The sequence below is a fragment of the Orcinus orca genome, chromosome 13, assembly GCF_937001465.1.
Source record: "Orcinus orca chromosome 13, mOrcOrc1.1, whole genome shotgun sequence".
NCBI classification, from domain to species: domain Eukaryota; kingdom Metazoa; phylum Chordata; class Mammalia; order Artiodactyla; family Delphinidae; genus Orcinus; species Orcinus orca.
The window spans coordinates 67,009,213-67,033,375 of record NC_064571.1 but is presented as its reverse complement, the minus strand read 5'-3'; the positions used below and the strand labels follow the sequence as shown (position 1 = coordinate 67,033,375).

Below are 24,163 nucleotides of genomic sequence, written 5' to 3'. Positions count from 1 at the left end.
GCTTACTCCTCCACAAAGCCAGGCAGAGCTGGCCCCCTTTTACCTACCTAGGGCCCACAAAACTAATTTTTTCCTTTTTGTCCATTATAAATATTTTAAAACATATATTTCATTGGGAAAACATCAGCTTGGAAATCCTGGAGGCTAAAATCATTTCTCTAACCCAGCGGGACAACAGAAGGAAAGCAGTGCTCTGTACAGTAAGCTGCTGACTGCGCTGCCCTGGGCCTTAACTGGTATCTAGAAGGTTCTCTCTGGTGACTAAGTTTTTGTACAAAACATGAGAGAAAGGAAAAAAGAAAAGCAAGGATAAATAAAGGGCAGGTATTTTAGTCCCCTCTTGCACTGTCCTTTTAGCAATTAGAGTCCTTTTTTTCTGAGAGTTGAAGGCTTAGGACGGGACCCCCAGGCGTGCTCTGCCTGCTTGGGCTGGACTTCTAGACAGCCCTAGCTTCTGGACTCCCTGACTCACCTGTCTTGGCACCTGAGGACTGACTGCTTGCTCCTCCGTTGCTGGGCTTCTGGAATGCAGACTTTCCACCTGTCTTGGTCATGATAATCACCTGGCTTTTAACTTCCGGAAATCACTGGTGTCCACCACTCACACCTTCTGCATAACTTCATCCGGACCCTTGAACGGTCTACCCTGTCCTAGAGCCTTACTTGCCCCCCATGCCCTGGGGTGACAGAAGATGGGGAGGGGATATGTGGGTGGGGACATGGCTTTGCCCCTCATCTCCAGTACTCAGCTTTGGGGGGGCGCAGAGGGAATCTGTGGGGGTGAAGGTTGGCAAGGCACAGGGTATCTGTGAGTTGCCACAGTGATACCTAAACTCGGGGGGTGAGGGTAACACACGAGGGACAGGAGGGCAGCTCAGACCACCACCAAGAAGCCAAACGGGGCGCTTTATCAGAATTAAGTGATCTGAATGCAGATCTCATCTGCACCAAGCAAAACCATCACACAAGTGTGATGAATGGAATAATGTGCAAGTGTCATGAACGGAATAATGGTACGACCTTCCCATCACCCCAAAACTCTGCAAGATGGCCTTCATGGTGCAAAGCAATAATAATTTAACTAAACCAAATATTTAAAATGGCAGGGTCTAAAGGTAGAAATAATGATAAGTAAATAGACATAAAAATCTTTAAAAGACTATATATGATGACTGTTTACAAAATCAGTAACGCCTCATGTATTAGAGCACATGGCACTTATGGTAAACCACTTCACATTTTATCATTTGGAATAAATAAAGGTTTTTATGCTTTGAAAGTGCCCCTTTCAAGCGCTCCTTCCTCCCGCACTGCCCGTCTACCAGGCTGTCAAACTTCCTTTAGTTCTGCCAATGGACACCCTTTTATCCCCTATTCAACCTCCTCCTTTAGTCTCCTATGGACCTGGAAACCAGGTAGTCATGTTTGTTAGAACAGTTTGTAAATTAATAATAAATAGAATTTTAGGGTTTCCCTGGTGGCGCAGTAGTTAAGAATCCACCTGCCAATGCTGGCAGCACGGGTTCGAGCCCTGGTCCGGGAAGATCCCACATGCCGCGGAGCAGCTAAGCCTGTTCGCCACAACTACTGAGCCTGCGCTCTAGAGCCCGCGAGCCACAAATACTGAGCCTGTGTGCCACAACTACCGAAGCCCGCGCACATAGAGCCCGTGCTCCACAACGAGAGAAGCCACCGCAATGAGAAGCCCACGCAGCACAACGAAGAGTAGCCCCCGCTCGCTGCAACTAGAGAAAGCCCAGGCAGAGCAACGAAGACCCAATGCAGCCAAAAATAAATAAATAAATAAAAATAATAACAATAATAAATAGAATTTTAATGAATGGCTCTGGGTCGCTAACTTATGAGTAAAATGCATGGACCTTGGGAAATGGCCACTGTTCTGATTTTCTGCCTGGGTTCTGGGTTGGTAGGGACGCCAGGAAAGTGAGGGATCACTGTAGCACAAAACATCGTATATACCGACCGTCCGCTGATTAACTCTACAATGCAGCATGGATTTGTTGTTCTTCTTTGAAGTAGATCTGATAGCCCATAGGTCAGGTAAACAGACTGACACCCATCACATGCAGAAGCCCTTTAAGAAGTCGGGTGTTTTAAATTCACTGGCACCCCCCAAATCCAACCATCGGGAGATACTGTCAGCAGAAGATCACGCAGTGACCTCAGATACCAGATCCAGCCCATCCCACCTGGACCCTGACAGCTCTGTTATGTTCTGTGCTCTTAAAAGTTCAATGTACCCCCGCCCCACCCCCAGACAGTTAAAAGTTAGCCGATCCCTCTACCAGTTTATAGATGCCGGTACAGATGCCTACAAACATATCATTCCCTCTTCAGGTCTTGAAACCTAGAATATTACCCCAAATGTGAGAACGCGGCATGTCTAAGGTCATTTAAGTTGGACACCTGTGGAGTCAGTATCGTATAAAGGAAAGAACACCAAGCCTGGAATCAGACTGCTTAGATGACGTTTCTGCTTGTGACAAGGTCGTGGTCACAGGGAAAGAGCTGGTCTTGACAAGTCCAAGGCAATCTTTCTGCCTCGCTGCTTCCCTCTTTGTATGCTGCCCGTCCAAAGGGGAGATCTGCAGAAAAGAAATCTTACCAGACGAGAAGGTGATGGCTGGAGACACAGTCCTGAAGAGCTGTGGGTGGGTTGAGCATGGGTTGGTCTCAGCCAAAGGCCACCCTTGGGCCATATGCAGAGTCCTCGGTGAGGGCCAACGAGCGTCCAGGCTTCTCAGGAGCACAGAGTCATCATCGGCCACTGGAATGATGAGGAAGAAAATTATGATCTATTCAGACCCATCTCTGACATTCAGTTGAGGATGCTTCATTTCTCAGTCACCAGGTCCTAGAGCCTGATGCAGGACTTGGGGCCTCCTCCCCCATCACTCCTGGGAAGCCATACAGGACATTAATGGAGAGCTTAGCCAGAAGGACCACACCATCCCATAGTAAGTATAAATCAACCTGAAATACAATCAACCTTGACTTCCCTTGGCGCCTGTGAATGATGATAGCCAAGATGCAGGCTGATTCTATATTCAATTCTCAATGCAAGTTTCCCCCATGAATTCAATTTGGCGTGCTTGTGACAGCAGTGTGCAGGTGTGCGGGCCGACTGGGTAGCAGAGATCCAACAGAGCACAGTCTACATGTTTACATTTATGGGCCCATTTGTCTGACAGCTTTATGTGGGTGTGATGAACGGTCCCTCTAACTCACATAGGGGGGAACCTCTGGGGAAACCACTCCCCAGGCCAGTTACATAAAAATGGTGATGCTGGTGATGATGAAGATGAGAATGGTGAAGTTACCAGTGGGGTCAGAGAAAAGCCCAGAGTGAAATTCCAGCAAGTTGGCTGCCACTCCCTGTAGGCCTCTTCGATGGCCTTGAGGATCTCCTCAAGGAACCAGAGGTGGTCAGAGCTGGAGAGAACGTTAGACATCACCCAGCCAGCTCATCTCGCACACAGGGAAGCTGAGGCCCAGAGATGCAACGCGATGTGCTGACAGTCCCACAGGTGGTTACGAGGGGTGCTGTGGCTTCACCTTGGGTCTCAGTCCAGCTCTCTTGCCATGATAGCACGTTGCTTTCTAGGAGCCTCTGCTCGAGCTGTGAGCAGCCCTGCGTCAGGAGCCACTCTGATGGCTGTCCTGCTCTCTCAGTGCGGAGTATGTCGCTATGGAAGGATCGCTAGGGATCACGTGTCCTTGGGGATCTGTGATTGGGTACGGGCTCAGAAGTTCTAACCATTGCCCCTCCACCTGCATCCCACCTTCACACTCAAATATGGGAGTGATTGAGGGTAGATACACATTGAGGGTCCCTATATCTTAGAAGCTTATTCCATAAACTGAACATCCGAGGTCAAGGAAGAAACCCCAGCTTTTATGAGTCTCTTTCTAAGCAGCCCAAACGGAGGATGTGTTTTCGACAGAAAGGGCAGATGATTCAACTCCAGACTCCAGTGTCTCCACATCTGGCCCATGGCAGGTGCTCAGTAAATCCGTGCAGCTTGAATGGAAGGGGAAGACAGCCAGTGTCAGACACAGAGCTGTTTTCTCCTCAGCGTATCACCGCATTCATTCAACAAACACTTGTATCTTCACATATGCCTGGCACACAGTGGGTGCCCAGTCCTATTTGATGCACAAATGAATAAGTGCACTGAATACAGTGCTCCATCGTGCACTCAGCAGAACGAAGGGCACTCAGAACCCTTCTCCTTCACAAGCCCCTGAACCGGCAACGGCCACTGCTCCCTAAGATGACATGAATCGACCCCGTGGAGAAGGTCTTACTTCTGGCTTCTGGAGGTATATCCCTTTGCCATCTTGGGTCAAGTTTTGGAAGACGTCTGTGAAAATGCAGTACAAAAGAACACAGCTAATGCGTGTGTATGTGTTGGAAACGAGAGGGACTAGCTCCTCCCATACGGCCCCTCACCCAGGAAGCCAATTTCGGCCTCTGTGCAATCACACACGCCACACTTGTTCTAAGCGAGCCGCTTCACACCTTGGCCCTGGAGCAGGCAGGGCATAAGTTAGTTCGGGTAGACGCAGCTAGGTTTCACAGGCACAGAGCCAGCGTTCCCCAGAGCTCCCTGCACTGGCAGCAGTCCTCTCTCGTGCTTGAACTGGGGACAGGTGGGCAATCCACGAGGAGAGCAGAGGAAGCCCGGGCCCTCCCTCCTTCCCCCCAGCTCACCCTGCATGTTCTCCACATGCAGCATCAAGCGGACAGAGCTGACGAAGGCCATCTGGAGGTCAGGGCTACCGTAGCGGATGAGCATCAGCTGGCAGACGTCATCACTAAGAGCGATTCCTGCATTGAGCAAGGGTTCCCACCGTGGGTGCCGGAAACCTCATATCCAGCTCCCCTCCCACCTGAGGCCCCTTAAATTGTCCCTCCACTTCCGGGACCTGAATCCTAATAGCCTGAGATCTTCTTTTACACGGTTCATTGTGAATTTTTCAATTATTTAGCCTATTAATTTTATTGTCTCTCCATTCTCCATCCCTGTCCCCTAGGCAACCAGCATGAGGATCTTTTCATCACGTGGGTTGCTGGCCTTGAAGGCAGGAGGCAGTCTGCTTAGTGGTCAAGAGCATCTATCTGCCTTGGCGTCTGGGAGTCCTGGATTTAAGCCCCAGGCAAGTTAACTTCTCTGAGCTTCAATTTCTTCCTCTGTGAAGTGGGGATTAGAACAGGGTGTTGGCAAAGATTAAATGCGAGTATACATGTGCCAACCCTCAATAAATGTTAGCTGTGATCATAGTGATAATAATCAATGGTTTAGTTATTCACAGATCCTGGTCTTTGGGCCTCTGAACTCGGGGAGTAACCCTACTCATTAGAAGATTGCAGGACGCCACACACCCTGCCCAGCACCACTCACCCCCGCCGCCCCATCCCCTGCCTGGTGTGCGCCCTGCAGCATCACCTCCCCACCCGCCTCCAGGCCTACCTGTGTCCCTCATGGCAGCCCGCAGCTGGGCCCAGTTCAGGCATCCTGAGCAGTTAGTGTCTTGCTTGTGGAAAACCTCCTGTGAAGAGCCCACACCAAAGGCTAAGGAAGCCAGGCGTTTCCAAGCCCCACCTGAGAGCCCTCACACCCCGGTGTCAAGCCTGCAGGACAGCTGAGTGTGAGGCTCCACCAGTAGGCCCGGCTGCCTAGACAAGAATAGGGCAGGGGGTCCCCGTCAGGATCCCACCTCCTCTCCCAGTTCTCCTTAAGGCTTGTGAGAGTGGGCGGTCTTTCTGTTACGGGGGATGGAGAGTCTTGGTATAGGTAAACGTGCCTAATCTGAGCACGCCATCCAAATTTTGAAGGGCTTCCAAACTTATGACTCAGGAGACGGGAGGAGAGTTGTGAGTAATGATTGGAAAAGTAGGAGGGAGCCAATTTATGAAGGACTCTAAATGCCATGCTAAGGAGTGTGAACTCGACTGACGGCCATGGGGAGTCTCAAAAAATTTTTAGTAAGGAAGCGATGTGATCAGATGTCGCTTTAAAAATTCAGAAGACTATTGCAACAGGCTCTCTGAGTTTGGGAGAGAAAGGAGGAAACACTAAAAGGACATTAGGGAAGATTAGGTGAGTGGTTGGGTAGAAAGGGCTGAAAGGGAGAGGGGTACCTTATAGTTTTGCAGAATTGCCATTTCTGCACTGTCCCGTGGGAGGCGTGGTGAACACTTGTTCTTACCTGATAGAGCATCAGCTGCTTCCATGGGTCCCTGAATTCCTGGATACTCATGGTGCCGGACGCATTAAGCTGATAGCAGGGTTAAGGTCAAAGCCGCCAGGGGAGTTTTGTCCACACCTCTGGAGGCAGTAATGGGCCCTCCACACAGCAGTGTGCAATTTGGGACACCCCATTCAATGTTAGCCAACCCTAGCTGGCCTCCCTTGACTGCTCAGTGCAGCCCAGGGCTCCCTGACCCTTACTAGGAAAGGACAGAATGAGCTGCAACACAGCAGCACTGAGAGGAGAGGATGGTCTGATGATGGTGATGATGACAGTTACCACTTAGTGAAGCAGGGTATTCTGACATGGCCAATCTGATGCGATTTAAATAAAAAATAGTAACTCTTTTTTTCACTGTTGTCAAAACCAACTCATGGAAGGAGTCAGGCACAGGGTGGCTAAGGATGCCTCTTATATTTAGTCATTTTAGGAACGGTTAAAAGCTGAATGCTTAGCCCTGTAGACCACGTCCAAGTACCCCCGCATCAGAGAGACTGGCTCAAAAACACCATGACACACCACCTCTCTTTGAGCCCTGATGGTGGGCCTAGCACTGAGCTATACACTTGACCTATGGAACTTCATTTTCACCTAGTAGGTGGGGTAGGTACTAACTCCTCCCTCTTATGGATGAGGAAATGAGGGCTCAGAGAGCATGATCTTGTCCAAGTTCATACAGCTGCTGACAAGGCTGGGACCTGCCCCAGTGCCTGCATACCTGACCACCATCCCACACTGCCCGCAGCCTCTGCAAAGTTTCTGCCAACATTCTTTATATTTGCAACCCCTCTCACAGTATCCATTCTATGTGCCTCTCTGTGGCGTGGGTAATTAAACTCCGAACAACTTAAGGCAGAGGGTTTGCTAGAAAAATGACAGTGTTGAGAACGAGGAAAGCTGATTTCGCGGCATGTCACGGAACTCCTCAGCTCTGGTTTCCTGATCTGTAAATGGGGGCAGCAGCTGCCCCATCACCAAATGGAAAACTCAGGACCCTGAGGCTCTTGTAAAAGCTTCTTGTAACCTGGAGAATTGTTACTAACCGCCACCCTGCAACTGCCTCATCCTCGCTGTCAGGAAGTAAGCTTATTGTTATTAATAACAATATTGATCACTTTTCGATGACAGTTCTGTCCTAAGCACTGTACGTGGGTTATCTCATTTGTATTCATATACAAATCTTACAGAATAGGTTTCATTTTGGGGTTTTTTTGGTATTTTGGCTGCTCTTTTTTGGGTCTTCGTTGCTGCTCACGGGCTTTCTCTAGTTGCAGTGAGCGGGGGCTACTCTTCGTTGCGGTGCACGGGCTTCTCATTGCGGTGGCTTCTCTTGCTGCGGCGCACGGGCTCTAGGTGCACGGGCTTCAGTAGTTGTGGCGCATGGGCTTAGTTGCTCCGTGGCATGCGGGATCTTCCCAGAGCAGGGATAGAACCTGTGTCCCCTGCATTGGCAGGTGGATTCTTAACCACTGTGCCACCAGGGAAGCCCCAGAATAGGTTTTAATACCATCTCTGTGCTACACATGAGGACCTGGGGCACAGTGAGGCTAAGTGACTAGTCGGAGATGACAGACCTAGTAAGTGCTAGGGTTGGGATTCAACCCCAGGCCGCCTGGCTCCAGGGCAAAGCTCTCTAACAGCAGAATGCATCCTCCCACAAACCCGAAAAGATACATCCAGTAGGGCCAGGATCCCCTGGCAGGCCTCGAGGCTGAAGAGAGGCTGTTCGCTCCTTAGACCTGTGAAGGAATGGAAAGAGTCTGCATGGGCGTGGCCCCAGGACTGCATGGCCCTTTTCTGAACAGGAAGGGGCAGTGCTGCCTAGGCCGGCCATAGGGCCCAACGACCACCATTTACGTTGGGGCAGGAAGAATGAGAACAGTGGAGACAGAGAGAGAAGGCTTAGAGGGGATTCCTACATCCCAGTAACACAGTAAAACCCTGCAGAGAACATTCTGGTTTTGCTTCACAGTAGGTCAGATGAACATGGCCCTGTGTATCGGAGGGCTGGGATGGGGGCAGACAGGACGATAGAGTCACAGGCTCCCCAGTCTGAAAGGGCACCTTTTTCAAGCTCCCACCCAAACTGGGAGACAATCTCAGATGTCCTGACAGATGGCCTGTCGGTTCTGGGAGCTCACTTTTTCACATGGAACCATAGCTCCAAGTCAGGAGAAACTTCTCCTGTTAATTCCAAGGGAAGCGCCTGTAAAACTCACTCACTAGTCCTAGTTCTACCTCCAGAAAAGCATAAACAGGTATTTGTCCCCTCTTCGACTCCTCCCCTCCATTCGAAACATCTAAACATTTCTCCATCGGTTCCCCAGATGATATGGTTTCTAAATCCTCACCTCCCTCTTCTACGCACTTTGCTTTGCGAGCGTCTCCCTAAAATGTGGTACCAAGACTGGAACGCACTCCTGCAGATGCAGGTGGATAAAGCAGAGTACAGTGGGTCTATCACTTCCAAAATTTTCAGTCCACATTTCCCAAATGAGGTTCCAAGGGAGACGTTTTGCAGAGAAAGGGTTTTGAGTTCAAATCCATTTGAAATATTCTGTATCTATGACCCTTGTCTGCATCACCGTGTACCTTAGCACGTGATCCGTGTACAGGAGCCAATGTTGAAATTTTGTTTAATGCAGAATTTCCTAAGCACCATTGACCGTAGAATCGAACCCATTTTACTTCATGGAACACTTACTAAAACCTCTCGGTTTCTAACATTTCTCGGAACACAATTTCAAAAACACACACTAAATGCTTCCATTAAATACCGCCTGAATTTGGATTCCCTTATTTAGCAGCAACGTGAAACTATTAGCACATGTTAAGCTCAAGGTCAACTAAATTAACCAGATAGCTTTCAAATTAACTGCCACAAAGATGAGGTCTCTTCTCTTAGGAACTTGTGCAACTGATTTTTTAAATATTATAAAATGGCAGATTTTAATTATCACCCTGACTACATTTCATCTTTTGGGCTTGGGCACAGCTTGTGGTGAACATTCTGAATTTTAATTCTGTTGGCTATTATATTAATTATTCCTCCCAGTTCTGTGCCCTCTGCAGATCTGATAAGCCTGCATGCCATGTCTTCTTCCAAGCCATTGATAAAAGTTGAGGAAGTGTAAGGGGACCAAGGGCAGAATACAGAGACTCTCAACTAAATACTTAAAACATATAGGCTCTGACCCATAACATAGAATTATCTCTCTGGGTTCATATTTATATAACTCTTGGGATGATGATAAAACTTGTGAATCATATTGCAACTTTCCAACCCACAGTTCATCATTTATTATGGGAGACTTTACCAACTATTTTGCCAAAAGCTATAGCAGCTCTCTGATCTATCAACCAGAAACCCTCTCATAGGAATAAACGAAAGCAATGTGTCCATCCATTCTTTCCAAAGTCATTTTGCATACTTGTGATTAATGCCTTAAAAATTTAAATGTGCAGAAGCCATCTCTTTTACATTTTTTTTGTTTTTTGAGGAGGTGTAGGGAGGGGCTGCATCTCACATTGTATAATTTCTAGAGTCTCCCTTTCTGGCTCTTTTATGATACCCGAGTTTAGCTTTGAGAAACCATCTGGAAATTATACAGTTTCTGAGTGTGTTTGGGTTTGAAATCTTGGCTTCATGTAAAGGAGAAGCAATCATATATTTCAGGTAGCAAATACCCTTTAATTGTTTGGTTTACTTTTTTTCAAAATCATGTTTTTCTCACTCAAAATATACACATAAAATACTTTTATATGGGCTTTAAGCTTTCCTGATGATTTATCCCAAGCTTCATACAAAGGCATCCACACCGCCCATCTGCAGTTCTCCTTCGTGATGTGCTCCTATCAGATTTCTGTGGGTTAATCAATTTAACTATGAGCTCATCAGAGAGCTCTCTGGTAAGCTAGTCGATACTTAATATTTATTTGCCGGGTTGAGAAAATGAATGCCATTCTTCCACATGGACTTTATATGCCAAGAAAGAAATATCCAGCTATTCTTCTCAAATTAGCAAACTAGCAGAAATCTTCATTTTCACTGCCATCTATCTTTACACACTCAACTAAGCAAAAAAAAAAGAAAAGAACAATTTTCTAAGCTGCATAAATTCCTCTACCTCTTTGTCAGACCACACGACCCACCCTGGTATAAGACACAGCTCCTGGGGGGACCAGTGGGCATTCACATGTCCCACCAGGAGAAAGAGAAATAGACCCAGAGTTCAGAAAAGTTGTGACCCCTGAGTCCTACAGGATGACTCTGAAATACTCACCTGCCCAGGGCATGTGGTTCAGGATCTTCTGCAGTTGGACTGCCTTTATTTCTGGATGCTGGAACAGAAGCAGAGTGGTAGAAGAGAATCATCACTGCTGAAGGCTCGTTAGACGCAGAGGGCCCACAGCTAAAGGGGGTTGGGAAAGGCCTCTCCCACATCTGCTCAGGGTGGCACATATGCCATTTCTGGGCAGAATAACTGATGCCATTTTCCTGCACATAAGGAACATGACTAGACGTATAATTAAATCTGGAATTTCATAAGAACTTCTACAACAGTTTAACTGGGTGCCAAGTTCAGAGCACCCCAGCAGGGCAGGACTCTTAAGAGGTAGACTAATAGCGGTGATTCTCAAACTGGGTTCTATAGAGATGCTTTGAAAGTTCAGCAGTTGGGTTTCAGTTTTATTACTAATAGACTATCCTTAGCCAAGAGTCCAGATTTCCATTGTAGAGTTCAGAAAAGCAACACTTTACATGAACATTTAACTTTAGAACATATTAATGCAATATAAGTGCCATAAATTTGAGCTTATAAAATGGCTATATGTTATCTGTTCATATTTATCTGTTTTATATATGTTAGGTTTCTCTGTGAGATTCCATTTGATAAAGAGGACTGCCACAGAAGAGGTTTGGAAACCCCTGGTATGGAGGAAAACTTTTATAAACAACACACATAAGATTCTGATGTATCCTCTCTGATGACATTAAGCAAAATGCCAGTGGTGAAGATGAGAGAAGACGGGAGGGCTGTTACTAACACAGGCAGTTCATGTTCTTCCAGTTGTAATGACATCACTCAGATGTCAGGCCCAGATTTCTTGCCCTGTTTCTAAATGTATTTCGCATCCTTCAGGTTAGGGACGGGGTGGCGTCTTGCTGGTGCTCAAACCTGGGTCAGCCCAAGGAAAGAACTGGAAGGGACCAGGAGGGTAGGCTTCCTCCTCCCCAATGCCTCTTACCGGTTCCACCCCCACCAACCCACCCACAGGGTCTTCTCCCTGGGCGTCCCTCCCCCAGACCCCCCAGGGCTCATCATTGCCAGGCTCCACCCACACCTCCCAACACTGAGTCTCACCTCTGCCATATTCCATTGTCACAGGGATTAAAAATTAAAGTTGTTTTTCCTACAACAAATCAATGTAGCTTCCAAGAACTGATATGCATTTTACAGGAGCCTTCTGGAAACAACAGCTCTACTCATTTGTCTAAAACCTTGAGGGCTTTCATAGAAAGTGGCAGTTTGGGGACTAGAAAGCCTTAAATCACAATTTAGACACAGGGTCAGGCAGATGCAAACCCACCCGCCATGGGATTATAGGCTCCACAGCGTGCCCTGCTCCTTGCTACCCACCTTGGTTCAACTTACCTTTTCAAAGAGTTGGGTGAAGAATTCATCCTGCCCTCCATTTGGTCTACAGTCTCCTATAGGAACAGACACAAGAAGGACTTGGTCATTCCCCTGGACGAATGGACTCGCGTGCACACACTAATGTGCTCACGGCTCCCAGGCCTCTGCAATCTGTGAGTCTGACCCTGAGTGCTGGTTTAAATGTTTTACCATAGCACTCACCCACATCCCTGTTTCTCCAGTCGTCACTGGCTTTGGGGAAGTAGCAAACCGTGAAAGGGGCAGAAGAAACACGGGGTAGAGAGAAACAGAAGGACATGGAGGTGTGACTCCTGCATCTGGGGCTCCGGGCCTTCAACGCCAAGGACCTGACCAGAGGGCAGTTATTTTGGTGCAAAAACAGCAGAACCTGCATACTTCCAGGGCACGATAGATAACATACTATGTGCGCCATAGAGTAGGGCCTGAAGGATCTGCAGACCTCTTCCCCGGACCCCTGAATGTGAGGGGAGAAGTCCCCCTTCCCAGCTCTGTAAACAGTCCCCATCATGTGGAATTCCACCTGACAACTCACCTTAGGGAAGACGACACTTGAATTGTGGCCAATTTCACTGAGGGGGGAGAAAAGACCGAATTATTTCTTGGGGATCATTTTGGGAACGTTTTGACCAATATTCTCCCACCCCTGGGAACTTACCTTCCCAGTTCTTTAGCTGACGCCCCACTTGCCCTCGAAGTGTGCAGTCTGGCACAGGGCTCGGCACACGGCTGTACCTCCCCACGTGCCCTGTGTTCTCACCCCACGGCCTTTGCTCAAGCAGAACCCTCCACCCCGTGTGCCCCTTCCTTCCCCCACCCTCATCTAACTACTCCCACTCATTCGTTCAGACTCAGTGGTCTCACAAGGCAGTGAGGCCTGGGACCAAGATAAACTATCTATGCCCGAAATATGATGGAAAAAGAACTGGGTTCTAAGCACTGAAGGGCTGTCATGTCAGAACAATCATAGGCAATATACAGGCTTACCTCATTTCACTGTGCTCCGCGTTAGTGCATTTTTTTTACAGATTGAAGGTTTCTGGCAACCCTGCATAGAGCAAGTCTATGGGCGCCATTTTTCCAACAGCATTGGCTCACTGCCTGTCTCTCTGTCACGTTTTGGTAATTCTCGCAATATTTCAAGCATTTTCATTATTATATTTGTTACTGTGATCTTTGATCAGTGATGTTACTATCGCAAAAAGATTCTAACTCACTGAAGGCTCAGACAACGGTTAGCATTTTTTAGCAGTCAAGTTTGTTTTTTTTTTTTGGCCGCACAACTCGGCATGCAGGATCTTAGTTCCCCGACCAGGGATCCAACCTGTGCCCCCTGCAGTGGAAGCGCAGAGTCCTAACCACTGGACAGCCAGGGAATTCCCGAGTATTTTTTAATTAAGGTATGCGCATTGTTTTTTTAAGACATAATACTATTGCACACTTAATAGACTACAGTACAGTGTAAACATAATTTTTATATGCCCTGGAAAACCAAAAATATCCTGTGACTCTCTTTAACACAGTATTTGCTTTATTGCAGTGGTCTGGAACTAAACCTGCCATATCGCCGAGATAGGCCTATAATAAGTTTGGCTGGGATGAGTGTATATTTATTCGTCTGAGCCTGATGGCTGATGACAGCCCCCCTCAACTGAACAAACCCTGTGCATCTCTTAGGAATCACCACGTCCTTGAGGCCACCCCTGCTTCCCCCGGGACCATGGAAGGGTGGCTCAGATGCTTCTCCTTGGTGCTCTCCAAACACCCTGGACAGATAAACGCTTACCCCAGACACAGCATAACATAAATAACTGTTCATACGTCCATGTCCTTTCCAGCCTTTGAGCCCCTGGAGGGCAGGGGCCAGACCTGTTCTACCTTTTTCTCTCTACGTCCAGCAGAGTGTTCATTTGTTAGAGGGAGAGCAGGGAGGAAGAAGTGAGGGATGTCTCTGCGCAGACAGCTGCCCTGCTCTCCTGCTCACCCTGTCCCCTGTGCTGGTCACAGAGACCCCCGTCCTCCGCCATTTTCGTCTCACCCTGCCCCCCTCCCCTGGCCCGAGTGGACCCCAACCTCCGGGAGAGGCCTGGACCTTACTAAAAGACGCGCTTCCTGGAGAAGACTCTGAGGACGAACTCAGACTCCTGGCGGGACTCAGATGTGCAGGGCACAATGACGTATGTCCCAGGCTCCAGCCACAGCTCCCGACTCACCTCCTTCTCTCTGAGAAACGTCTCAGGCCAATTCAGGGGAGCATTTTCCCAGAAGAACTTGGGAGGCAGTCTCCTCTGGTCATCATAGCTCTGTGGGTAGAGGACGGGCACCTTTGCTGGAACCCTACATGAGGTTGAATAAATATGTCGACTGATTTGACTTTGTGTTAAAAACAATATCATACACAAGATGAGGTGAGGAATGTCACTGCGTCTGCACTTTCCACTTTACAGTTGAGGGTCTGAAGTTCAGACAAGTTAGGTCATCTGCACAAAGTCACCTAGCGGGTAAGAGTCTCAGCCAGGATTGGAATTCAGGACAGCTGAGCTCCAATGTCCACATTCTCGATACTTCCTGAAGCTGCCTCCATGTATGTGCTACCATTTCAAGGTTGATCATGACATGATTATGCTCATAGGTACAGACGGACCACCAGCCATCTCCCATACAGATCAACTGGATATTCCGTGTCATCTCAGTGAAAGCAGCCTCTGAAAGAGGAAAGAGTACTGGCCAAAGCTCAGAAGACCCAGATCAGAGGTCTGGTTTGTGTTTTGTTTTATCTCTTATTTTTATTCTCTCTTTCTCTCTCCCTCTCTCTTTTATATCCCCCTTTGGCCCTATTTTTCTCTCTTGCTTCCTCTTCCCTTGGCTCTCATGCAGGGCTATGGAGGGAGGGGAGATCCATAGGGGAGATGCACACAGTTGCTGCTGAAGACACTATCCACCACATAAAGACATTTCCCAGATTCCACTTAGGGCTGGGGAAACAAAATGTATCTCTTGGTGATACATGCTTTCTTTACTGAGACAATGAGAACTAGAAAATCAGCCCTTTGCTGTCTTTGCCCTGGCTGCCAGGAATCTCAGAACTAAATTTTATAATCAGCTGCAGTAGCTGTTCTAGGTTTAGTGCTCCTGGTAGAATTAACTGCTTCCCTATCTCTCATCTATTTATAACTTTTTTCTCGCCTTTTGAATTCTGTAACTGGTTCAAAGTTTTGTTCTGTTTATACTTTTTATTGTAGGTTGACCCAATTCTATTTAGGAATAGGCTTAGATATAAATAGCTTTTTTTTATATGAATAGTAGAATTTAATAGAAATTCATGGCATTTTAGATTTGTCTAGATTTACCAATGTCTATTTAGAGATCTGGCATCATTTATACTATTTCCTAGACTTTTTTTTTTGAATTTTATTTTTTTTTTTTATAGAGCAGGTTCTTATTAGTTATCTATTTTATACATGTTAGTGTACATGTGTCAATCCCAATCTCCCAATTCATCCCACCACCACTCCTCGACTAAATCACTTTTTCTTTTAAAATTAATCGGCAACTTTGGGAGCGCTCAGTATTCCCTCGGGAGGAAAACAAAAAACCCAACCAAGCCAAGACACCCAATGCAAAATGGTTTCTTTACAAAAACGCTTTTACTCGATTCAGTCCAATCTGAGAAAATTAAGTCTTTCACTCCTGTTTTCTTTGGGAAACAAAGAATATCCGCCACCTTTCAGAGGCTGGGATAGCTCAGGCCTTCTTAACTGATCCCTCTAGGCTGCCACTCAGCTGAAACAGAGTTGTTGCTGTCCTCTGCCTGTGTTTCTGTTTTGTTTTCCCAGCCTTTGTCCCTCGTCCCCTCGTAGGTGGGCTGCATGGGCTCCTGATGTCCCATCTGTTATAGATCTATTTTATTATGGGCTTCATAACTCAGGCAAGATTGTGATTTTTCCTTCTTCCTACGTTGTGACAGTCTTCAATATTAGCCCTAAGTATTTATGTAGGGATTTAATCGATTCTAAAATGTATCGGTTCTACATCAGGCTCAGACCTGTCTATGGAGGTGTAAGGACTTTGGGGGGCCCTTGGATAAAAACAGCAGATGCTCTTTACTTGCACACACAGAGGCAGTTGGCATTATTGCCAGACCTTCCCGTGGCTCCTTACATAAGGCTGCTGCAGTCTCAGTGAACCCGGGACATCACTCCCTACCAGGGCCAGCCTGGCAAGTGTGCAACTCACCTTGCTCATCTGAAAAACAAAAAAGAGAGGCCTCATTAGGCAGTGAATCCATCTCTTTCACAAGCATGAATTCTAATGGAGGCTGGTATACAAGAAGACTCTACCCAGAGGCCACTTCCCCTCCCATAAGACTTGCTGTTCCAGTCAGTGACATTTTAATCCATCATCAGAAATCCTGGATAAAGGTGAGGCAAGGTAAGCTTGGCTTTTGGGGAGGGGCAAAGGGAACTAGAATTAATTGTACCAACTGTGTGCCAGGCACAATGATAAGCACTGCTACACGATCTTCTTTTACTCCATCTTTTGCATAAATATCATTGTCCCCATTTTACAGATGTACAAACTGATGTTCAAATGCAAGAAGGTGGCTTGTTCTAGATCACATATTCCCAAGGATTTGCACCCATGGTAGACAGAGAAGGATGTAGGTAGACAGAGATGGATGGTAAAGAGGACAGGAAACAGGAAGAAAGGATAAGACTCCACGAGAGGCCCACCTACCCTGAAGAGGTAGAAGCCAATGGCGAGGTGAGGCTTCCTGTTGCGGTGCCTGTGCCTGGGCTTCCGGAGCAGGGACACCAGCACACTACAAGGCATCTGGAACCTCCTGCCCTCCTGGGGCCTCCAGACCGACAGCAGGAACTTAGGGTTCTTCCAAAATGTGTCTGGGGCAGAACATAGCCAAGGTGAGACAGGCTCCCCTAGCATCCTGCTTGCCAAACCACAGAGAGGAGCACAGACCCAGGGTGCTGCCCCGGGATTCCCACCCAAGGTCCACCCGGACAGAGCTGGGGTCCACCCGGACAGAGCTGCACATAAGCTAAGGCTTGGTCCCCGTTAAAATGCTGCTCCCCTGGGACCACAGGCACATTCTCTTCAGTTAGTTAACAGTCACTGACCCAGGCAGTGAACATCTCCAGGACACAAAGTCTGTGCCAGGCAGTGTGCTGGGCAAAAGCTACAGTGGAGAGTAAATCTCAGGTCTGTGTGCCCGTAGAAGAACCCGAGGTGGAAGAGGTGGGAGGGAAGGGGACAGAGCTGTGGTGACCAAGCCTTAGCTTATGTGCAGATTCAGCCTTCGGGGGGACACTGTGGGGGAGATGAAGGCAGAGCCAGGGCCACCCGGGCCCCGCTGAGATCTTACCCCCTTCACATCTTTCCTACCCAAGAGACGGCCCATTGTGGAGAAAGGGACACAGTCCCCAAACCTCTCCACTTGGAGAACGTATACACTTTCATCTCCTATACCTGATGACCTGGGAATCCTTGATTTTGTTTCTCTACCAAACTCTAGGTAAGGAGGGCCTGATACATATGATATAAATACGATTTCAATCCTGCCTGTTATGGGGTGGTTACTTCAGCATATCAGTGACCTTATCCTAAAACCACAGAAAGATGTGACCCAACCTTCTACTATGCCTGTGCGCCTGTGGCCGCCTGGTGCCGATTAGGAAAGGGAACCCTCTGGAAAGATACACCCCCAAGAGGTAGGCAGCCTGACTGAGAATTCTACGCCCTGGTGCAAATTAGGACAAAGGTGCCCCATCTTCCTGGTTCACATAGCCCGGGGCCAGCGCACGCAGCTTGGCCAGCAAAGCCCCCTCACCTTCAGCCAGGGGCCCTGGGCAGCGGCTCTGTCTGCAGCCCCACCTTTGCCTGGAGAAGCTGCCCCTTTAGACCCAAGAGCCCCTGTCTCCTGTGCACAGGCTCACCTCGGGGTGACTTTGTCGGGCCACCAGCCGTGGTCCCTTTTTCCCATCTCCCCTCCAGCATGGTGTACGACCACTTCTGGACCACCTCCTGACTCAGCAGGCCTGGGCTCAGTTTACAGATGACCAGAAGCATGAAATGTGCTTTAAAGTCCTGCAGTGTCATCCTGTGTAGAGGACGAAGGAGATGACATCCAGTCATGAGGACCAGAAGGGAGGCTGCAACTAAGTAACGGGCATCCCAGCCCTCTGCTGGACCCAGGGCCCTAGCCTCCACACCCCCATGCAGAGCTGAGCTGGCTTTGGACCCATGAGACTGGGGCTGGATGGACCAGTGTGACGGTCCATCTCGGGCAGGTGGTGCTACCAAGAAACCCCACCCTGTGGCTGGAAGAAGCCTCCACAATGGCTACCTGAGGGCGATGTTCTTGGGCCACTGATGGTGGTGATAAAGTGGAATTGGGGCATTCATAGCTAGTCAATTGATTTATACATGTTCAATAAGAATTGCACAAATCAGTTCCTCATCATCAATTGATAAAAATCTTCGCCCCAATTGGCTAACGTTGTGCCCCAAGGCGTGTTGTCTGAACCAGCTCAGTTTACTATCTGTAAACAGAAATAATAGTATTTGCAGGACTCTTGAGTTCAATGACCACTTACTTCAAGAGCGAAAGGGACACAGCAGTCTGAAAAGGATGGGTACAGGGAGAGGAGGGACAGCGTGGGAGTTAGTAGTAAGGGTGAAAAGTGGAAGGAACGGGGAACAGGTGGGTCTCATGTCAGACACCCAGAAGCAGCATCAGCTCAGGGTGTCTGGTGGCCTTTCATAAAAAGGGGTGAGAGGCTTCGGGGTGGGTGGGGGTAGTATTGCTTTGCTCTGGAGGGCACAGGTGCGGTGGTTTATAGTTGGCAAGAAACAGAAGTCGGAGAGGAGGCAGTGGCCACACCCACCCTCTGCTTTGAGCACCCGCTGAGTTCCATGCCAGGGGTCTCTGCTCTCATCACAGAGACTGTGACTGTTTGATTGCCCTGCTAGGCCATGAGCCCCTAAAGGGTCTTCTTGATCTCTGTATAAGAGATCTTGTCTCTTGATCTCTCTTGATCTCATGTATGCCTGGCATATATGAGGCACCCTGTAAACGTTTGCTGGATGGATGTCCTAATGTAAGCCAGGGCATGTGCCCCAAGTCTCTGAGTCAAATACCAGAATTCCCCATCATCATCTTTCCTCAGCAGCAGAATCTTCTCCTTGAGGCTCAGTAGCTCCCACATACTTGAGCTGAAAACAGAAAAGAAATGTTTTCATGGGGAAGGAAAGGATGGAGAGGGACATGCAAGAAATTCTTCAGTAAATGCTCTATAGTGTTGCTATTTATTCTCATCTTCATACTGCTTGCAGACAATTACATCTCACATCCTCTATTATGAAAGCAACGTGTGACATTCATTCATCACTTACTCTGAGCCAAGTTCTGCGCTAGGCTCTTGACATATTTTATTTCATTTAAGGCTAACAGCAACTTTACAAAGTAGGGATTTTTATTGCCATTTTAAAGATTAGGAAACTGAGGTTAAAAGAGATTAGGTCACTTGCTTGAAGTCACAAAGTTATTAAATGTCAGAACTAGCATTGGAACCTATGTTACTATTGGGTTTTTTTTTCCACAGCCCATCATTTTGGACTTCTGTTTCTGGCTACAAAGGAGTAAGGCTTTCATGTACCACTTCCCCACTATAAACAACTAAAAATGGGACAAAATACAAGAAACAACTGTTCTTGGACATTAGACAGCAGGCAGCACAGAATTATGACCCCAAGAGGAGGGAGACAAATAAAGTGAGCCTAACATTGCCTAGACTCCTGCCTGAAACTACTTCCCTGGACAGTGACGCAGGGAAGTGGACCCACAAAGAGCCCAGCAGTCTTGCTGAGTGGAAGAGACAGAGTCTGAAGTTCAGGGAGACAAGACAGCTAGAATTTGCTGGGGAAAGTGCCCAAGAGGAGGGGCCTACTTAAACAAGGACCTCCAGAGAACTTAACAGGTGTTCCCTTGAGTCTTTGGCTAAAATAAAATCTGTCCATACATAAAATGAAATCCCACAAGACTGGACTATACACAGAACAATTTCCAGAGCTGACACCAGGCTGGAAATCATTTGAATTCCCACCAGCCAGAGTCAAAAGACCTTACAGTATACATGGGGTCTTTAGTAGAGAACCCAAAGGGTCTACACCTTAGTAGTGGGGTCAAGTTAGGCCCCAACTAAAAGTTTTCCTAGAACTGTCCTAAAAGAAAACTTCAAAGTATCAAAATAATCCCTAAGCAACTAAATCTACAATGTCCAGTATCGAATAAAAAATCACTATGGGGCTTCCCTGGTGGCGCAGTGGTTGAGAGTCTGCCTGCTGATGCAGGGGACACGGGTTCGTGACCCGGTCCGGGAAGATCCCACATGCCGCGGAGCAGCTGGGCCCGTGAGCCATGGCCGCTGGGCCTGCGCGTCCGGAGCCTGTGCTCCGCAATGGGAGAGGCCACAACAGTGAGAGGCCTGTGTACCACAAAAAAAAAAAAAAAAAAAAAAAATCACTATGTATATGAAGAAGCAGAAAATGTGATCCACTATCAAATCAATATCAAAAAAACAAACAACCCAATCCAAAAATGGGCAGAAGACCTAAACAGACATTTCTCCAAAGAAGATATACAGATTACCAACAAACACATGAAAGGATGTTCAGCATCACTAATCATTAGAGAAATGCAAATCAAAACTACAATGAGGTATCACCTCACACCAGTCAGAATGGCCATCATCAAAAAATCTACAAATAAGAAATGCTGGAGAGGGTGTGGAGGAAGAAAGCGAACCCTCCTGCACTGTTGGTAGGAATGTAAACTGATACAGCCACTATGGAGAACAGTATGGAGGTTCCTTAAAAAAGTAAAAATAGAACTACCATATGACCCAGCAATCCCACTACTGGGCATATACCCTGAGAAAACCATAAATCAATAAGAGTCATGTACCACAACGTTCATTGCAGCTCTATTTACAATAGCCAGGACATGGAAGCAACCTAAGTGTCCATCGACAGATGAGTGGATAAAGAAGATGTGGCCATATATACAATGGAATATTACTCAGCCATAAAAAGAAATGAAATTGAGTTATTTGTAGTTCGGTGGATGGACCTAGAGTCTGTCATACAGAGTGAAGTAAGTCAGAAAGAGAAAAACAAATACCGTATGCTAACACATATATATGGAATCTAAAAAAAAAAAATGGTTCTGAAGAACTTAGGGGCAGGACAGGAATAAAGACAAAGATGTAGAGAATGGACTTGAGGTTACGGGGAGGGGGAAGGGTAAGCTGGGACGAAGTGAGAGAGTGGCATGGACATATATACACTACCAAATGTAAAATAGCTAGTGGGAAGCAGCCACATAGCACAGGGAGATCAGCTCGGTGCTCTGTGACCACCTAGAGGGGTGGGATAGCGAGGGTGGGAGGGAGACGCAAGAGGGAGGAGATATGGGGATATATGTATATGTATAGCTGATTCACTTTGTTATAAAGCAGAAACTAACACGCCATTGTCAAGCAGTTATACTCCAACAAAGATGTTTAAAAAAAAAAAAAGAAAGAAAATGTGATCCATGACCACACGTAAAAACAGACCTAGAAATAAGAGAGATATGATGGAATTAGCAGATAAGGACATTAAAACACCCATTATAAATGCGCTTCATGTTCTCAAGGATGTAAAGGGAACTATGGACATGATGAAGAGAAAAGTGAAAGATATTCTCAAATGGTATCTCTAGTATTAAAAAATATAATATCTAAAATGAAAACTACTCTGGATGAGACTAACAGCAGATTAGACACTATGGAATAAAGCCCATCATTTTATTTAATCCTCATCACACATCTGGCTCAAAGAAATTAAAAAGTTTGCCTAAGATCACACAGCTATCAAAATTAATTTAACCCGTCATTTTTCTCAAAGACAAGCACTTGTTTTCCTAAACAAACCACTACCAACAACGTTATGATGCTATATTTCTACAACACTTTAAAATTTATATAAATCGGGCTTCCCTGGTGGCGCAGTGGTTAAGAATCCGCCTGCCAATGCAGGGGACGCGGGTTCGAGCACTGATCCGGGAAGATCCCACATTCCCAATTAAGCCGGTGCGCCACTGAGTCTGCACTCTAGAGCCCACATGCCACAACTACGGAAGCCTGCGCGCCTAGAGCCTGTGCTTCGCAACAAGAGAATCCACCGCAACGAGAAGCCCAAGCACTGCAACGGAGAGTAGCCTCCACTCGCTGCAACTAGAGAAAGCCCAAGCGCAGCAACGAAGACCCAACGTAGCCAAAAAAAATTTATATAAATCTTTGGATGTCATTTTTCCACATAGACCCAGTCCCTCCGACAATTCTCTTTATTAATGTATAATAAATAGAGTGTAGTACATTCTATCAGGAGTAATATTCCACTTATTTTTCTGAGCCTTCATTTTTTCATCTGTAAAAATGATTAAGTGATAATGCATATGTGAAAATGTCAAAAGCACGCATTTGAATTTGTGTGCCAAAGGCAGCCTCCTTTGCAGCCTTTACCTACCCCGTCCTCACCCCTCCCAGCCAGTCTCAGAAGCTCACCTGTCACTCCAGTCTCCTTTCCATTCCACTCTTCCCCAGGGGTTCCGCAGCTTGACTAGGTACGCAGGTCCATGTTTGGAGGTCACCTGTATAAAAGGAGAACCAGTCCAGGTGGCTGGGCTGAGTGCCAATAGCAAATGTTGCAGATATCTGGGTGAGATTCATGCCTGCAGATGAGACCTTGAAATGAATGATCTAAGGCCCTGGGAGTTGGTAAGAGGAGAAAATGGCTCTGCTGCTCACTAGCTGTGAGACCTAAGGGAAGTTACTTAACCTCTCTGTGTCCTTTTCCTGATCTGTAAAATGAAGCCAATAGTCACATCTACTGCAATGAGTTGAATGGGTACCCTCCTCCAAAGATATGTTTACCTAGAATATGTCAATGTGATCCTATTTGTAAAAAGGGTCTTTGCAGGTGTAATTAAGTTAAGGATCTTGGGATAAAATCCCTCTGGATTAGGGTGGGTCCTAAATCCAATGACAAGTGTCCTTACAAAAGAATAGAAGGGGAAAGACACAGAGGAGAAGGGTGTGTGAAGATGTAGGCAAAGACCGGAGCTATGCATTCCGAGCTGAGGAATGCTGGGAGCCACGCTAAGCCGAAATAGGCAGGAAGGATCCTCCCCTACAGCCATTGGAGGGAGTACGGTATTAAGGACACATTGATTTCAGACTTCTGCCTTTAAGAAACACTGTGAAAAATTAATTTCTCTTGCGGCAATTTGTTATGGCGGCCCTAGGACACCAATACACCTACTCATAGGACTGTTGTGAGGATTGAGCTAACATTAGTAAAGCAGTTAGGACAGTATTTATCACATATTAAGTGCTAAATTTTGTTAAATACATTTGTTAAATAAATATAAAATCATAAACATAAATATTTTTAAATATAAATTTTGTTATCTCAATATGAAAATAAAAGTTCTTGACGCACACAAACATGACTGATGGTGATCTAAGAGAAAGAAGAAATCAGGTGCGAATGGAGTTGAAAAAGTCTGAAACAGAGTTAAAGGGAATTGGAGGACTTTGGGGAAGTCACACTTACACTTACAGCCAAATAAACCTGGGGTCTGAACCCAACTCTAACCATTTACTGACTCAGTTTTATCATTTCAGTTTTATCATCTACAAAATAGGGATAATATATACTTTGTAAGATTAGTGGTAAAATTCAACTATTCATTTCGTAATGAATACAAAACATTTAGTCCAGTGGCTGGTCCATAATAAGCACTCAGTAAATTGTGTTAAAATAGTAATTACAATTATTCCGTAATGATTACATTTAGTGCTTACCAAGAGGTCTCTGGGAAACTCTCAACCCTGGGACTGAATGTGAGCTGCCTGTCTACAGGATACCCAGGGGAAGCTCAGACTGGAGATATGAATGTTTAGGATTATTGGCATACAGATGACAACCAAAATCTTGCAAGTGGGTAATAGCACAGCAGTAGATTGGTTGTTTTTGCCCTCGCAGGGAACAGTCCTCCAAATATAATTTTTAAAATTTCAGTTCCTTAAGTTAACCATAATACAACACAGTGACTGGCTCCCTGACTGTTAACCATACCATATCAGACC

The 24,163-nt window shown here is 46.7% G+C and overlaps 1 protein-coding gene across 1 annotated transcript; it reads right to left on the bottom strand.

The window, feature by feature from the left end:
- Positions 1–2,807: 2,807 nt before the first annotated feature.
- CAPN14 (calpain 14) lies at positions 2,808–22,734 on the bottom strand (the record flags this gene model as incomplete). Its single annotated transcript, XM_033424904.2, is given in 15 exon segments — positions 2,808–4,385; positions 4,736–4,852; positions 5,496–5,574; positions 6,235–6,303; positions 7,951–8,015; positions 10,560–10,617; positions 11,934–11,965; positions 11,968–11,989; positions 12,490–12,526; positions 14,052–14,255; positions 14,489–14,495; positions 16,688–16,855; positions 17,906–18,069; positions 19,110–19,184; positions 22,577–22,734. Coding segments are annotated over 15 exon segments (1,350 nt in total), but the record flags the coding sequence as incomplete, so codon positions are not given.
- Positions 22,735–24,163: the final 1,429 nt, after the last annotated feature.